Genomic DNA, 17,768 nt, shown 5'->3' with positions numbered 1-17,768 from the left:
GCCGTTTATGAAAAAGTAAAAAGTATTGACGCTTTCAATAAACCTACAGCCAATATTAATATTTTCTAATTTAGTCACTCTCTCAAATAAAAAATTTACTAGACACGTAGAGAACTTAAAGTCATTGTCAACCACGAGCGTAAACTACATTTGTATAATTTCTCATACGTACAATTCAATAATACTTCTACCTAACAACTCCAATTCTTAACTAGAGATAGTGCCCTCATCTACTGTAGACGACCTTGTTTTTTAGAAACTAGTATAAGTGATCACTTCGTGTCTAACCAACTCAAAGTAATGATAATGACAATGTCAAATTAAGAGGACATCACGCATCAAGAACTCATCATCAATTGACACTTCGCAGAAACAAGTATAAAAAGTGTTAAATCATTGATGTGGTTGGGTGCAGCCTCAAATCGAGGTCTATGTGTGCACAGAGAGAGAGAGAGAGAGAGAGAGAGAGAGAGAGAGAGAGAGAGAGAATTTTACATGTTTGTGGTGTGGAACAAAGGTTTCGTATGTGTAGCATGTGCTGGAGCTTTTTGAGAAGTGTATGCATGTGTTGGTGTACCAAAACAAGTGTGTCCAAGTGATCTTGTGTCGATTGTGGAAGTGAATTCTAGTGGTTAGGGGTGCTATGTATATCGTGGGTTATGGTGAGGCGTTTATTGTGTGTTCATGTGTGTTTTCCTTTCCCCCTTTCCAACGTGTTAAATGGCCCATATGTTCTTGATCGAATTTATTGAACACAAGAGAGAGAGAGAGAGAGATGGAGATGTGCTGAAGAAATAAGTGCAAAGGTTAACCCTAATTTCCAAAATAAAAAAACATATCCAAACATTGAAGGCATAGCCACACTCAAGCCAAAAAAATCCAAGTGCGACATTATCCATTTAGTACTACCTACCTATATACATACAATTAATTAGCTTCACTTCTAAGGTGTCTACCTTTCAGACATTGGTGTCAATTTAGAAGTGAAGTATACCTAACACGATAGTACATTGTCGAAAGTACATTTTAGATTATTAATTGCTAGAAAAAAAAACCAGCACCTTGCAAATTCAACAAGGATTCTTGTCCCCACAAAGTCCATTTGTTAAGTAAGGTCAATTCACGTTTCACCATGCATTGTTGATGTCAAACATGCTCATTGTGTATCGTAAACACCTCACACAAAACATACAAGAAAATAAATGCGCAAACATCTATGAAAGGCTATCAAAACTGCTAAATACAATAAGGTTCTCCTAGACCTCAAAAAATTTCACAATATGCTTTTGGCAAAAGGAAGAGGCCGAAGAAGATACTACTCAACATGTCAACAGTCTTCAGCCACACCGTGAGCGGTACTTAGAGCTTTTGGGGCTTTGCTCGTGTCAAGACATCCTCTTTTCTTTCCATACAACTCAGTAACACGTAACAACCCGACCAAAGTAAAAGATAAGGCCATGGCACCCAGCAGAAACATCCTAGTAAGCTAAAAATGCTGCCAATATATTGAGGATCTCTCATATAACCAAAAGGAAACTCATGAATCCAGGGTATGCTTTTCCCAAATCGCACCCCATAGTACACTCCACCTTCTCCCAACAGTTGATAGACCCTGCATTGCAACACCACAACACAAACAACTCTTTAGATGAAATCTTCTAATGTCGATATTTTACAACTATAGACATGAAACTGATTGGTACTTCAAACACAAGTGATGAATAACTAAATAATCTTGAGCATAACTGTGAACGGAGAAAACATGGCACCCAAGAAGAAACTAGGCGCTCCTGGCCATACTTCTTTACCTTGTTGTGCTCCTCTTGTAGATTGTCTTCAATTTCATACATCTGTTGCATCCACTAGAAGTTGCTCGGGAGAGTTCTTATACGTCCGTCTTTCTTAGTAAAAAACAGTCTTCTTAAGTTTACGAACATAGTCGACATTAACCCTTGACAAATTTTTTGATGATGCAGTACCCTTGACTTAAACCTTGATGCACTCACATCTGTAAGCAATCATGTCAAATCGACAAAAAACCAAGAAAATCATCAGAAGTCTCCACTATGAGATGGCAAGAGCATCCAGGAGCAGCAATCAAAAATATCCTGAAGTTTCCTACAAAAACTCTCACTAAAAACCATCCTTTCCCACGGCCGTGAGATCTATAACCTTGCGACTTCTTTGGGGAGTTTCCCTGCGAGATGCAAGAGATTAGATACGGTATCTCTGCATCCAGAGCCGATCGGGAATTGGCTTGGATGGCATGCAGAGTTGCTCTTCTGAGAGAGAGAGAGAGAGAGAGAGAGAGAGAGAGAGAGAGAGAGAGAGAGAAACTCTCCTAAACAAGAGAGTACAAGGCACACTGCACAGTCTAGCCAAAATGGGGGCGTCCCTGTAAAAGGGTCTTGTCAACATGCCAGACCCCCTCCAGTACCCCACAAACCATAAAATGTGGGAATATGATGGGTTCTCTAGGCTCTGTCAAGGAAGTAGGAGAGTGCTATCCTTCCGCAAGTCTTTGAGAGTGACTAGCGAAGATGGTAGGTAAACCAAGTGTAAATGACAGAAACAGTAGCTACCTCACCGAACATAAAATTGAAATCAAACTTCTTCGGCACTTCCTCCGAACATGGCCCGCTTATGAACATGTCATGTTCTTCTTGGATCTCTCACCAGATCCATTAGTTTCATCCTCCTATGCCCTTTAATTCTACTTTGGTTTCTTGGATGACTATCCAATCAAGGCCTCAAAGCCTCTTACTAAATCCAAACCTCTAAGCTTGAATAGTAAGAGGCCAGCCACGCGTGTCGAGGTGATGTCGCCTCCGGCAGAGACAAGGTCATCCCAAAGTTCCCGCATGCGGCAGGTCAACCCATCAAATGAGTTGAAATCCTTGAACTGGAGGTTGTACAACTCCAGTTCAAGTGTGATCTATCTGGCAAACAAGGTCTCCTCAAATTGGTCAAGAATCCATCTCCAGAATGGCTGTGCATGCTCCTCTTTGGAAACTTCCTTCGTGATGTGGTCCGATTGGTTCATTATAAGAAAGGTGAAGACTCGTATGTCCCAATCCACCCACTCGTCGATCTGGGCCTGAGTGGCGGTGGGAAGGGAAGGCTGAGTAGCCGAATGGGTGAAATCATTCAACAATTCCCAAAGTCGATGGTAGGCAATAATTGTGCAGACTCGTGTCCTCCACACAAAATAGTTGTGTAAATCCAACTTCTTCTCCTCAGCAAACTGGGTGAGGGCATAATTGTTGGATGTAGCGTTGGTAGATGCCGATGTAGTCGCAGAAGTGGAAGTGGCCGTAGTCGCAGAAGGCGTAGTGGCCCCCTTATGGGACTGCTGTTGTTGTCCCTTCAGCTTTGGAGTTGACATGTCGCGTGCTCAGAGAGGAGTCCCAAAGGTAGATCAATAAGATCGCAAGTCGTCGATAAAGGTACCCTTCCCAAGGCTGTAGCAGTCCAAGATAACCGCACGGACAACCACCAGATGGTGTCCTGACAAGCAAGGGATGGTTCAACCGCACAAGAGGTAAAAATTCAGCATACTGTCCGCCCAAAAAATGTTGCAAAGGGTGCTGAAAACGCTGTCGTAATAGATATTTTCAGCGTGCATGTACGCCACCTATCAGTGCGGGAGCGTCGCAGAGTGTTAGAGGAGAGGGTTCTCGCACTTTGTAGCCGTCGAGGGGCTGAAAACAGAGAAAAAATAGCAAATAATAAGTGCCGAAAACGGTGCCGATTGGGTGTAGATACATGTCCAAGGTGCAGATTTGCAAGCTCCAAGCAGTGTACAAGACTCCTAGGTGTTTCTTGGCCGCTGCCGTAGGTGCACAAGATCAGCGCTTAGTGAAAAACGCCGCAAATCACCAAAAACGGCAGCAAAGCACGGAAAAACACAACAAGATCTGCAAAACGCAAATCTATCCCAAAACGCTAGGGTTTGCAAAAACGCCAGCAGATGTTGGTGCCGATTTTAGTGCGATTGTGCTGCAGGAGGGAAGTGCTAGGGAGAAGGATGCAGATCAAGGCTACAGATGCAAAAACGTTGTTGTTCTTGCAGAAAACGCTAGGGCTGAAAAACGTTAATCAGTGTTTTTCATATCCGCCGCGATGGAAACCAGAAGAAGTGCTAGCGCTAGCCTCAAGACGAGAGATCGATGCAGATTCTCCATTGTTGGCGACTGGAGAGTGAGCAGTGGAAAGAGTGAGCCACGCGCGCCGAAAACGCTGGAGAGAGAGAGAGAGAGAGAGAGAGAGAGAGAGAGAGAGAGAGAGAGAGAGAGAGAGAGAGAACGCAAGTGCTCTACAAATGATGCTCTCAATACACAATCTATAATGACTACAAGACCCTAAGCATTCTATTTATAGAATCTTGGGTTGAGGTAGGGTAAAAATGTGTAACTGGTGCAAAAAACATAAAAGCCCAAAAATGGCTAAAAAATGTGTGCACCCAGCCAAGCTCAAAAAATGACGAGCCGGACACGTGCTAAAAGTGTTTGTCCATGCAATCTACATGATGTGCGATGGGTGGCCAAACAATCACTAGCCGTACAAAATGGTGAAGCAACGGTGGTGTAATTCTAACATGGAATTCGTATAGTAAGAGGATGTTTAGGCTCAGTTCAAGATCGTGTAGGTCCCCCCATCGCACTTAGCAAGTCGGTGGATACTAGAAAGTGAACTCAATAAAGGCACAAAGCCAAGGTGGGATCACCAAAGGAAAGTACACGACAGTTGGGCCACATTGCATTTTTGGATGCGGTCCCAATGGGGATAGATGGTCAGAAGACCAGTGGGAGCCCAAGGGAAGCATCTCCTAAAAATTAGGGAACTGCTATTTTGGGCCATGAAATCTGTTCGCGTCATTACCTCCGGAATGACAAGGGGAACATTTTAGAACTCTGTTGAATTGGACAACCAATCGGGAGATTTTTAACCGGGAAGCCCAAAACGGGAAAATGCTTGTAAATGTGCCAAGTGGCGCGTTCTGGTGCAGTTTCCTCATGCAGAAACTTGGGCACTCGATTTCTAGCTGGGAGAGCGCTCATTTGCAAGCTGCCACAGGTTAAGAGCTATTGACTGCAAGCTTTCCCTCTCATGTACAGTGTGATGCAAGAAGTCATGTCTTGCACACCTCACACTGCTCTCTCTCTCTCTTTCCTACATGAAGTAATGTGATGCCCCACAAGAGGGCTCTTCATTTGACTCATGTACAGTTGTGTGGCTACATGCGTTTTTGCTAAGGCAAGAGCCTCCCTGAGCAGGAATTGGAATAGCTAACTGCTGTTGAGGGTGATAACCTTACTGTACAGGTGCGATTTCAACGCTAGTTATGTGCTGTATTTTGATTGTTCTTCAGCCATACGGATGCTAGAACCATTGGGAGCAGTGCCCCACTGTTAGAGGACAGTTCGGGGACTGTTTACGGCTGAAAACATGGCAAAAACCAGTAAATACAGCGAGCTGAATTTACTGTTTTCGGGCAGAAATCAGAGGGTTTATGCCAGTGGAAGTGAGTTCCAGCAAGGGAATTGGTCTTAGGCGAGTTTTGGGGCTGTTATGCTGCCGAAATTTTGCCAGAACAAGTGTATCTAGCTGGATACAGGCAGAGAATTCCCAGGACTCTTCTTTGTAATTACCCTCTTAAAGAATAAAGAAATACCGAAGAGGCGCCAATTTTGGGGCCTACAGGTTGTTGGTGTCTGCTCGGAATATTCTAGCTTCCGAGCCGTGAGTGTACTTAAGTGTTAATTCCCGTCGCAGGTTACCTTTCCAATGTGCTCTCTATGCGTGTCTAAAGTAAGGAATTTCGGGTGAAAGCCAAAACCTACCGCCCCTCGGGCTGGTTTCATAAGAAGTGTGTGGCACCTTAGTGAGCTTGTACGCAGGACGTGCATGTCCAAACACTTTAGAGTAGTTGCATATCCTCTGATTGCACATGAGCGCAACCAGTGTCTGATAGGTCTAGGCATTGGGGAGTGTCCTCATATGATAGCATAATACCAAGCCTAGGTAGTTTTCATGCATGTGAAGCACCTCTTATAATGAGTTCAATAACTCAATAATAAGTGAGCATTTAGCAAGTCGTGGTGTTATAAATGAGGTTGCCCGACCCAACCTTATTTCCACCCTAGGGCTCACCGTTCAAAGATAAGTCAATACCCCTATGGGCATACAGCGCCCTCAGAGCAATACCCAGCCCTAGCATTTTCTCATCACCTTCATCCCCCTAGCGTTTCTCCATCAAGCAGTTCAGCGTTTTCAGCCATAAACACCAGATCAGCCCTAGGCCCTAGCTTTAGTAGAATTCAACCCAAGCACTTGTGTGTCGGCCAACATTTTCCAAATCCAACTCAAGTGCAGCAAATCAGCCAGTGTTTTCGGAATTCAGTCCATCATTCTCACCAGCACCCTTGAAAGCGACATTAACAAATCAGCCCATAATCTCGTCGCAATTGCATATCCCCCGCAGTTCCACTAGCATTTTGCATTTTCAGCCTTTAGCCTCGCCAACCCAAGCACTTGTATGTCAGCCAACGTTTTCTAGATCCAACTCAAGTGCAGCAGATCGGCCAGTGTTTTCGGAATTCAGCCCATCATTGTCACCAACACCCTTGAAAGCAGCATTAGCAGATCAGCCCATAGTCTCGTCGCAGTTGCATATCCCCCGCAGTTCCACTAATGTTTTGCATTTTCAGCCTTTAGCCTCTCAGATCCAAGCCTCAGCAAGATCCCATCAGCATCTCAGCATCTAGGACATTGTATCAACAATCTAAAGCAAATATCTCCCTAGCAATAGAGGGGGAGCCCTTGGAGGGAGGTTTGGGACCCCATCCAGTGTTCCGCCTTCTCTCTCTCTCTCTATCACTCACAAAACCTTCACTCAGTATCTCTCTTCTCTCTCTAGTCTTGTAAGGTGCAGAGGAATGAATGTTTACGCTTTGCTCAAGATGAGTGCTCCGAATTGTGCTCAAGGTTCCTTTTGTTCTTATGGAAGGGAGAGCCTTTCGTTCTTAGTGAGAGAATGCTATGATCACAAACAAAGTGAATGGACACTGTGCGTGTGAGTGTATGAGACTGAGAGATAGAGAGAGAAGAGAGATACGACACCAGAGACGTTGTAAAACCCTCCTCCGAAGGCCCCACTCTCGTCGGCGAGAGTGGTCTACTTATGATTGCACAATCTGGTACAAATGGAATGTATGGGACTGATGCAAGTCTAGGCTATGTCGGCGATGACGATGGGGATGCGACAATGACCTAAATGCTGAAATCTGCGACCTTCTAATTGCTATCCCAAAAACGCTATCTGCTGAATTTCTGATGCTGTTTGGGGCTGCTGAAAACGCAGATTTGGCTGCTGTTTTTATGCTGCTGAAAACGCTGAAATAGCCTGATGAAAACGCTGGCCTGCTGCTGCGTTTTAATGCTGAAAAAACGCTGATTTGGTATGCTGCGTTTGGGTTGAAAAACACTGATGGGACTGCTGCATTTTGGGCTGATCTAGGAATGCTAGGTGCAAGGGAATGTTGCGGTCAAGCAATGGCTGAAAACGCCAATGCAAGGGAGGTGCTGGCGATGCTACAAACGCTAGGGCTGAAGCTGTTGGAAAAACGCCAAAGGCTGTGAAAGGGCAATCGCCAAGGCAAGGGAGGTTCTTGATGGTTCTTGCTGAGAAGGCGCCTGTTAAGCGTGAGGCGCCTGTTAAGCGTGGAGCTCCTGCTGCCTCTTCTGCCATTTAGTGCTAGCTTTGGTTTGCTTATATATTTTCTTACCCAAATTGCCCTACCTACTTTTGTTGGAAAGTCACTTAAATTAATAAGTGAAAAATATCAAAAATAGGAAAAATAGGCTAAATGCACTGGAAAAATCCCCTAACTGATTCTAATGGATTCTGATGGGAATACTGATGATCATGCTGTGTGCAACCAGAGGATATGCATCTATACCAAGTGACTGGGCATGCACGGTCTACGAATAGACTCACAAAAGTGCCAGATCACTTCTAATCTAGATTGACTGGACTGACTGAACCTTGTTATGCTATAGCTTGTCCACGGACACATAGGGTTGGATGTGTCACGTGACATCCCCTCCTTTTCAAAGTGAGGTATTGGTACCGAACTATATGGCGTCGAGAGAGATCGCCAATAGCATCCGGAATCCTGGAAGGGACTCTCCACCGGCCCACTCTAATGTGTGGGTCGTGCGGTACTTGAACTTCATAAAGGTCTGCAACGCTTGCTTCTTTGGGCCGCGCCGAAAGCGACACAAAGTCTTCTGTTGCTCCTTCAATGCTTCAACTTCGTCTAGAGTCGTGCTTCTTTCTGCTTCAAGAATCTCCATGGCTAAAAATTCCTGAAACCACTTCCAACACAAAAACATGAACATACCCATTCCATGTAAAGTGAATGGAAAAGATCTTGACTTCTCTAAAGAATATGTATGCAATGTAGATGAACATAGAGACGGAGTGACAAACCGTTCATCAAACACATGCAAACAATAAGATCGAATCTTTCTCTTATGATCTAGAGCAATCGACTGTGGCAATTCACAATGGAAATGCCCATGCTTGGTGCTCATACTTTCATTTGCTCTTTCGGATACTGTGTCATGCCAAGGAAGAGACATGGAATGTGACTTCCTTACATCCATACTTTTCAGCTTTTCATGAACAATCCGCATACATTCGTGCTCATTCATGAGCGAAACGTGCTCAACGTACAATATGTCATGCCTAGGAAAAGGGATCACATAAAGACGCTGACTAAAATACAGGAAACGATCACGAATGAAACACTCGAACAATGCGTGCGTATCAATCATGCGAACACATAATACTTCCTGTGATGATTCTTTGGACCTAGGCTCAAGAGCCGAGATCAATTCTTCCTAAATGATCGAATCGTCCTGTGAGGGTTCTTTGGACCTCGACTCGAAAGCCAAGATCGGTTCTTCGTGATTGATCGAATCTACGAGGAGGTTAGCTTCGCTAGAAAAAGCATCCACTAACACATCATCCTTGTGAACAATCACATCATCTTCATGCAACTCATCATGCGTGTGAGAAATCACATCTTGATCATGCAAATCATCATTATCATTCAAATCTTCATGCTTCTCATAATCATGCAAATCCTTTGTGTCATGCTTTGGAGAAAAAGAGACTGAGAGTCTCCTTCTCATGAATCCGTTCAATCTTGTCCTGCATATTAGCAATGAGAGATGGAGAATGAACAATGTTCTCTCCATGAATGACAATGGGAGAATCACTTTTGGCATAGAGAGTGAAGGTGTTAGCCTCCCAATCAATGAGAGGGTTAACATCACGAAACCATCGAATGTCCAAAATCATATCACATCCTGAGAGAGGAGAGACAACAAATCTTCTAGTGAAGGCAGCTTGTTGAATTGCAAACAACATATCAAGGCACTCCTCCGTGATGAGAGCGTCCATACCGGGAACAAAGCCAGAGACCTCTATAGGAGATCTCTCACTAACTTCTAGGCGAGCTCTCTCAACAAGAGAGGGACTGATCACATCATGCATACTACCTGGGTCAAACAATATGACAAAGCGCTGCCCCGTCATACGACTTTAACATTTAATGAGAGAATCATCAATGGGAGGGTCATGAGAAACTTGGGACACACTCGTGTTGTCATTAATTGCATTGACAGAGGAAGTGGATTCTGTGGGTTCTTTAGATTCATTCGATTCAAGCTTAGGACATGTTCTTTTTATGTGACCCTTAATGTGACAATGAAAACAACGACCTTCCTTAGAATAAGTGCTTTGCTCTTCCGACGTGATGTTAGGCCTTCCCTTGTTGTGCTTCATCTCCTGTGCGAGAGCAATCGCTACCGCCTTGTTGAGATCGATTGGATCGAGTACCTCGACATCATACTTGATATACTCGTCCAATCCATAAAGAAATGTCTCTTTGCGTTCATCATCTGACTTGCGTAATTGGATACCTAGCTGCAAAACACGATTAGAAAAACACATAACCGGCATACCATTTTGCTTGAGAGCGCGCCAATCGTGCGAGGTACTGAGGTGGCATAAACCGCGCCTTGAGCTTGTCTTGGAAATCAGCCCAATTGAAGGAAAGGAATGTGAGTTCGTCGGCTTCCTCTAGGTGCACGGCTAACTGTGCCTCTTGCCATGCGTGGTACCAATTGATGGCATCACCGGCAAGGTACATCGCTGTCGTCAAAACTTTGCTATTTCCTGTCTTCTTAGTTGTCACAAAATAAGCATTAAATTGATGTAACCAAGAATGAATAACCGTAGCATCCATCTTACCATCATACTTACTGAAACTCAACTTCTCTGTGACTGGGTTGTTGGAATCCGCATCGTGGCTTGCGCCACTTGAGGAACTCCCACGATCTTTGGCTGGTTCGGATTTCGAGGCAAGTACTTGTCGAATCAATTCTTGAGTGCGTAGTTCTCTTTGAGCCTCTTGCTCGATCTCCAAGGCCGTGCTTTGTGCTGTCGCTTCCTCCTTTCTTAGTCCTTTTCGTTCTTTTCGTGCGTCGCGCTCGCGTTCTAAAGCAATGCGATTTTCTTCTTACGCGCGGTCCTTAGCTTCCTGTTGTTCTGCTTTGCTTGCTAATTGTGCCAACGCAACTCGATTCGTTTCTTGTTGTGCCATCATGTCCAACATCTGCTTGACCTTGGCCTCCATAGGGTTTGGGACACTTGGTGGCGTAGATGGCGAAGGGGGAGGATCAAAAAAATCTCATGGTGGGGAAAATTCTTCGTCGCCTCTCTCATGCTCATCACCTGTATGCGAAGTATCCATTCCGCTTTGGGTGACAACCATGCACTATGATCTTGGGTTCTTAAGTCCACGAGGACCTTGGGTTCTTGAGGGTCTTGAGGTTCTTGAGGTTTTCTTTCGCTTGCAAACCGTGTTTGAGAAGGATCTTCTCTTCACCCGAGTTCTACTCCTTTCCGCAGACGCACCCCTTGGCGGCCTTACGCTCACACCAAGGTTGCTTTTTCCAACCTCACGTCGATTGGCCGGCCGCTAAGTGCACGGTCCGCTCTCAATGAGTGAAAAGAGACACAAGGGGAGGCTGGACAAGCACTTCTTTCCTGGGATTCCTGTCACTCTTCAAAAACACGATTAGGAATCGACACGCCCAAGCGAACTTGGGTTCATGCGACCGCAACAAGCAAAAAAAATTCTTGTGATTCTTGTGGTTCTTTCCTTGAGTGACACAGAACACTGCCAAAGCTCTGATACCAATGTAAGGTGCAGCGGAATGAATGTTTACGCTTTGCTCAAGATGAGTGCTCCGAATTGTGCTCAAGGTTCCTTTTGTTCTTATGGCAGGGAGAGCCTTCCGTTCTTAGTGAGAGAATGCTATGATCACAAACAAAGTGAATGGACACTGTGCGTGTGAGTGTATGAGACTGAGAGATAGAGAGAGAAGAGAGATACGACACCAGAGACGTTGTAAAACCCTCCTCCGAAGGCCCCACTCTCGTCGGCGAGAGTGGTCTACTTATGATTGCACAATCTGGTACAAATGGAATGTATGGGACTGATGCAAGTCTAGGCTATGTCGGCGATGACGACGGGGATGGCGACAATGACCTAAATGCTGAAATCTGCAACCTTCTAACTGCTATCCCAAAAACGCTATCTGCTGAATTTCTGATGCTGTTTGGGGCTGCTGAAAACGCAGATTTGGCTGTTGTTTTTATGCTGCTAAAAACGCTGGCCTGCTGCTGCGTTTTAATGCTGAAAAAACGCTGATTTGGTCTGCTGCGTTTGGTCTGAAAAACGCTGATGGGACTGCTGCATTTTGGGCTGATCTGGGAACGCTAGGTGCAAGGGAATGTTGCGGTTAAGCAATGGCTGAAAACGCCAATGCAAGGGAGGTGCTGGCGATGCTACAAACGCTAGGGCTGAAGCTGTTGGAAAAACGCCAATGGCTGTGAGAGGGAAATCGCCAAGGCAAGGGAGGTTCTTGATGGTTCTTGCTGAGAAGGTGCCTATTGAGCGTGGAGCTCCTGCTGCCTCTTCTACCATTTAGTGCTAGCTTTTGTTTGCTTATATATTTTCTTACCCAAATTGCCCTACCTACTTTTGTTGGAAAGTCACTTAAATTAATAAGTGAAAAATGTCAAAAATAGGAAAAATAGGCTAAATGCACTAGAAAAATTTCCTAGTTGATTCTAATGGATTCTGATGGGAATATTGATGATCATGCTTGTGCAACCATAGGATATGCATCTATACCAAGTGACTGGGCATGCACGGTCTACGAATAGACTCACAAAAGTGCCAGATCACTTCTAATCTAAACTGACTGGACTGACTGAACCCTGTTATGCTGTAGCTTGTCCACGGACACATAGGGTTGGATGTGTCACGTGACAAGTCTATTGCATTTTCAACCTTTCGTCTCTCAAATCCAAGCCTCAATAGCAAGATCTCATCAGAATCTAGGACCATTGTATCAGCATTTGTGCAATCTAAAGCGAATAGCTCTCAAGCGATAAGAGGGGGGGGCCCTTGGAGGGGGATTTGTGACCCCATCTGTCAAAGTCGACGATGCAGAAGCGTAGAGACCAAGGGGAGAAAGCACGAGAGAGAGAAAGAGAGAGATACTGTTGAACCAACCAACCTTGGCAATGAAATGATGTAATACAATGGGGGCTAAGGGTTGCTTATATAGCAACCCTAGTATATTGCTCTACCCGGACTTTGACAAATAAGTAAAATAAATACCTAAAATCCAAACTAAATAATGGAATCACATTGGGCAGTTCACTTGAGATGCCAAAACTCCAACACCCTCTCTGCCGCTGATAGTAAACATCAATAGTGAGACCAAGTCGATGAAGAAGCTACCATGGACACCCCTGCAACAGCTCCTTGTTGGATACACCTCGGATTTGCTACCCTCAACTTTGTACCTTAGAAGAATGCCATCTTGAGCATCAATTGCCTTTTAGAAAATTGAATTGTAGACCACACTACGTCCAAGAATCCCCATTTGTGAACTATGAACACATCACGTCCGAAAATACTTTCCACATAATGAACTTTAAACACATCCTATCCATAATCCGACCAACAACAATGGATTGGTGCACTCATCCACATTGTTTTAGATACGTTTGATTGGTTTCCTGCCAAATGCATGTGCATTAAACTCCGACCCACGGATTCAAACACCGATAACTTGAACTCCAACACAAGGGTCCAAATTAATTATATGGAACACTATTTGCCCCTCTCTGCTACTCACAAGCCTCTCTCTGGCTGAAGCTAGTGGCGACACTTGCAGTTTGACTACAAATCTAACGTCGAGGCCACTGTGGCCGCCGCCACGTGTGCCATGCCGATCTCCTCTATCAAATCATTATTACCATAATCTCTCCCCAGCTTGCCTTTGTCTTCTTCTATCTGTAAGTTCCTGTTTTTGCCTTTGGCTTCAAACTCCCGAGCCAAACAAAGCCTCAAAGTCACAATTAGAACCACTATGGTCGGACCTCCTGATGAATACCGAGGCAGCTAATTGAGTACTGGTATCCTCATCCTTGTCAAGCGTGTCGTTGCCTGTGTGCTCTAGCGAACGTGTCTGTTTGTTTTTGGCTTCAAAATCTCCACCCAAACAATTTGCTGGTTTCCTCGAGAACTATGTCAAAGCATAGGCCGCTAACTAGATGGTTGATCTGCTATCCATAGCCAATAGTTGGTTTTGGTGGTTGTCGTCGCGGGCGCTCAAGCAAGGGGGGGACATGTTGAAGTTGCAAGATCTGTAAATCTACGAGCCTTCTCACACTCCTAAGGTGGTCATACGAACCAAGCCGTAAAATTCTCCAATCTCCTCGCCTCTTCCAAGCCGCCCTGCCAAAAAGGTGGTATTAAACCCCTCTCTTAACTTCCAATTTCTGCCTTTTCCAAGCCGCATACACAACTCCCAAAGAGGCTTGGCACAAATTCCAAACCCTTTACCCAAAACTTCGATGCCTATGCAGGTCACCTTTCCAAAACCGCTCCATAAACCCCTTCTTCCAAATAACATTTTAAACCTCTTTGTTCGTCCTCTAGCAACACACCGCCCACCCCTTGCTGGTTCACAGTGTTTTAAAACGCTGGGTCAAAAGGTGGGGTGACTGAGGGCACCACAGTCAAAGAGGAGAAGGTGTCGCAGTCTGCCAATTCGTGTCTCAAAACGCTGGAGGTCGACGCCAAAAATTGCCAGGTGGAGCGTTTTAAAACGGTGGCGTGGAGGAGGCTCTGTGGCGTCGGCAAGAGGATCTGGATCAACCAACGTTTTAAAACGCAAGTAGCGTTGGGGTGGGTCTTTGCTACCGTGCCAAAGGGCTGCCGCCGTCGACGTTAGCGCAAAGGCTAGCATTTTAAAACGCTAGCAAATCATCGGCATGCAGTGGGGCCCCCCCGGTTTCCACAAGCAACAAGGGGGCAGCGTTTTAAACGTTGCCGCAGGAGAAAATGTTCGCCAAGTAGCGTGCGTCGTGGGAGAAGGAAACGTCCACTAGGGTCTGCGTTTTAAAACGCTCACAACAGAGGAAAAATTGATGGCGCCATCGAAAAGAGGAAGGGGAGGGGACTATCTTCACGGTTCTTCCCTGAAGTTTAAGCTTGGTCTTTTTCTCTCTTTATCAATTACATAACCTTCACCCAATATCTCTCTCTTCTCTCTCTAGTCTATTGCACATCTCTCTGATGCATTAAAAGGAACCTTGAGTACACACTAAACACCCATCCTAAGTTATCACCTTAAATCACTTTTGCTACACATTACACAACAGTTTTCTACATGGCATGTGGCGGCATCTGATACAAAGATCTCTTGGCAATTTAGATTCCATAGACAACTACTAGACTCATAACGTATTGTCCTTCAGTGGAGATTGCAACAGACATCTTCATTGTCGAAGTCATATCTTTGCCTTCTGAAAGTTTGTTCACATTAGGTAATGAGAGGGTGTGTATTTAGCACTCCTAATACTTCACCTTGGTCTAGGGCATTACTTGTATGGCTAGTGTGCCTCTCAAGTTGACCCCCCACGACATAGCATTTAGGCTACATCTCAATCCAACCGACCGGCATCCAATGGCCACATTTTCCCGCTTTATTTTTAGGGCGCCCCCCTTTAATTTTGTTAGGTTGTTAGGTGATTTTTCCCTACCTCCATCTCCAAGTCGTGACCTACATATGTAGGGCACGCGGAAGGCTTGGGCTATTATCTGTTGATCACATCAGATGTATCTATTGCATATTAATGATCTGTTGGTCTCTCTCTCTCTCTCTCTCTCTCTCTCTCTCTCTCTCTCTCTCTCTCTCTCTCTCTCTCTCTCTCTCTCTCTCTCTCTCTCTCTCTCTCTCTCTCTCTCTCTCTCTCTCTCTCTCTCTCTCTCTCTCTCTCTCTCTCTCTCTCTCTCTCTCTCTCTCTCTCTCTCTCTCTCTCTCTCTCTCTCTCTCTCTCTCTCGTCCCGCCAACATGGACAAGCCCTGCACGTGAACATACCCTTAATTGGGCCTGCGTGTAAGCATACTTACAATTGAAGGGAGGTTGAGAAGTGCAGTTAATGATTTCTATAAATAGGACCCTAAGCTCATTTGTGAGCTATCTTGTGTAAGCACCACACTTAGACTCAATATCCTTGATCGTGCTAGCCCAGACACCAAGCTATGGTGTGGGCTTGTGGTGCGTGTTGCCAGTCCTTGAGGTGAGGCGCTAGGACGGAGTGCTGCAGGCTCCCAAGCTTTGGGGTGAGCCACTTAGGTTCCCGTGGTTGGTAGTTTCCTACTGTTGTCTATATGCATGTTTGGCTTGTGTCATGTCATGGGTACAAGATTGATTCTTAAGGAGCACTAACAAGGGGTGTATGTGTGTGCGTCCACAAGATGTCGACTCTAATGTCCACTATCACTCTAGAGCAAGACAAAGAACAGAACGTTTAGGGTTTGTTCATTTTTAATTTTTGTCCCACTTTGCATACCGGAGCTGAGTGGACTTGCAAAGGTGTAGAGTGGGAAGCACTACGCATTTAGATGCACAATTTATGAGAGCATTCGAGATGAGAGGACAACCCACACTCAAAGAGCTCATGGAGTCAAGAGACCAAAGATAGCTACTCATATTCTACTTGCTATACACAAGCATAGCAGGTCACCCACTACCTCTACTGAAGGAGGCACTCCCAGCTCACTAACTTCTTTCAAGAAGCAATTTCCACCCTCCTTACCACTGATATAGCAGTCACACTGCAACAAGGCAAAGATTGTTGGTCCCACAAACAGCATCGGCCACCTAGATACTTAGCCATGAGAGTACAGTAGAGGGAACTTTGAGAGATCAAGGCACAACATCAACAGGCCATAGATGAGAGGGGGGAGCAAGCTTGCTCACATAATGTTGCGGTTCTCTATAGTTTCTTTAAGCCCATACCGACCTATGCATGTGATCTTATAACAGATGGAGCTAAGCTAGATATGTCCATGTCATAATTGTACCTCCCGAGTATCTAGTTTCAAATACATAAAGTTAAAGGTCCATCCCATCATCCTCATCATCACCACCCCACAAATGGATGTACTTCCCTAGTTTATTTGGGAAATGCTTTATTGGCACTGCCTTTCGGCAGAAAGGAAGGGTGTATGCCGAGGGATTTTCAGCCCGTATACAACGGAGCACCCTTCAAATTTGTTTTATTCTTCTTTTAATCTATAGTCTCTCTTCTTCTTCTTCTTCTTCTTCTCTCTCTCTCTCTCTCTCTCTCTCTCTCTCTCTCTCTCTCTCTCTCATGCGTGATTGAATGAAAAGGCTGACCTGAAGTTGAGAAACTGGCCAAAACCAATAAGGATCCAGCAGTAGAAAGGAGGCCAGCAGAAGGTGGAAACGGAGACAAGGGCAACAAATTGCAGGAGCTTAAGGAGATGCGCAATATGCGCCATGCGGTGGCAAGGATCGACATCGGGGCCGCACCAATTCACCCAGGTCTGGGGGTAGTTCCAGAGCGCCCAATAAAAAGGAAACGGGGAAATGATAGCAGCACAAGCGAGCACACTCTGCAAGCCCTCGTGCCCAGCCATTCAAATGTTGCGGTCGAGCTGTGGGCGCGCTCTCATTTCATAAGGGTCCTTATTTGTAAATTGTGTTGCAGCCACGCGCCTGTTCACAAATGCGAGGCAGCCACCTTACGACTAAGTGGCACACTCCATTTGAGAGGGGGGGGAGGGGATCAATGGATGGGAACTCCGCGCGTGATCTGCACCACAGATGGCCTATTAAACTAAATCCGGCCAAGAACTAAACCCGGACAAAGAACTTGTTCAGGTTTAGTTATAGGCCAGTCCAGGTTTATCGTTTATAACATTTAGCAAAATGGCAATTCTTTCACAAGCACGTGGACGGGCGATGTGGTTAGCTCAAGCCTCAAAAGGTATTGGGGCATGAGGTCGTGGATTCCGGTCCAGTTTTCTCAAGGTTGCACCATTTTTTGGGGGGGCTCGTCCACCTTGGGATGCCCGCCGGGCGGGCCCTCCTCCACCCTTACCTGCCCCCACGTGCGCCCCTGAGTCACTTAGTGCCATGGTCAGGCTTAGAAGTAGATGGAACTTGGAAACTCAGAAACACACGACAGAGAAACACCACCATTGACTCTTGGAAGTAAATTTTGACTGCCAATGGGAAGTAAACTTTGAGCAAAGGGCACATGCTCGCATATAGTAACATCACCAATTTAGAAAGT

The 17,768-nt window shown here is 45.3% G+C and overlaps 1 protein-coding gene across 1 annotated transcript; it reads right to left on the bottom strand.

The window, feature by feature from the left end:
• Positions 1–1,201: 1,201 nt before the first annotated feature.
• Positions 1,202–17,206, bottom strand: PLMT (phospholipid N-methyltransferase). Its single transcript, XM_086507174.1, has 2 exons — positions 16,847–17,206; positions 1,202–1,612 (listed from the first exon to the last, which is right to left on the bottom strand). Exons 1-2 carry the CDS (start codon positions 17,107–17,109, stop codon positions 1,360–1,362), a joined length of 516 nt encoding a protein of 171 aa, XP_086363300.1. The 5' UTR covers positions 17,110–17,206; the 3' UTR covers positions 1,202–1,359.
• Positions 17,207–17,768: the final 562 nt, after the last annotated feature.

This window comes from Adiantum capillus-veneris, chromosome 30 (genome assembly GCF_014529385.1).
Source record: "Adiantum capillus-veneris isolate H3 chromosome 30, ASM1452938v2, whole genome shotgun sequence".
In the NCBI taxonomy this organism is placed as follows: domain Eukaryota; kingdom Viridiplantae; phylum Streptophyta; class Polypodiopsida; order Polypodiales; family Pteridaceae; genus Adiantum; species Adiantum capillus-veneris.
Note: the sequence above shows the minus strand (reverse complement) of the source record. Positions and strands in the feature narration are given on the sequence as shown.

Bases quoted from the DNA above. Each gene is read 5' to 3' on its own strand.
- PLMT (XM_086507174.1), bottom strand. From the start codon at position 17,109: ATGGCTGGGCACGAGGGCTTGCAGAGTGTGCTCGCTTGTGCTGCTATC. The intron at 1,613-16,846 runs GTCAGCCTTTTC...GTTGCAATGCAG, and splicing joins GGCCAGTTTCTCAACTTCAG to GGTCTATCAACTGTTGGGAG.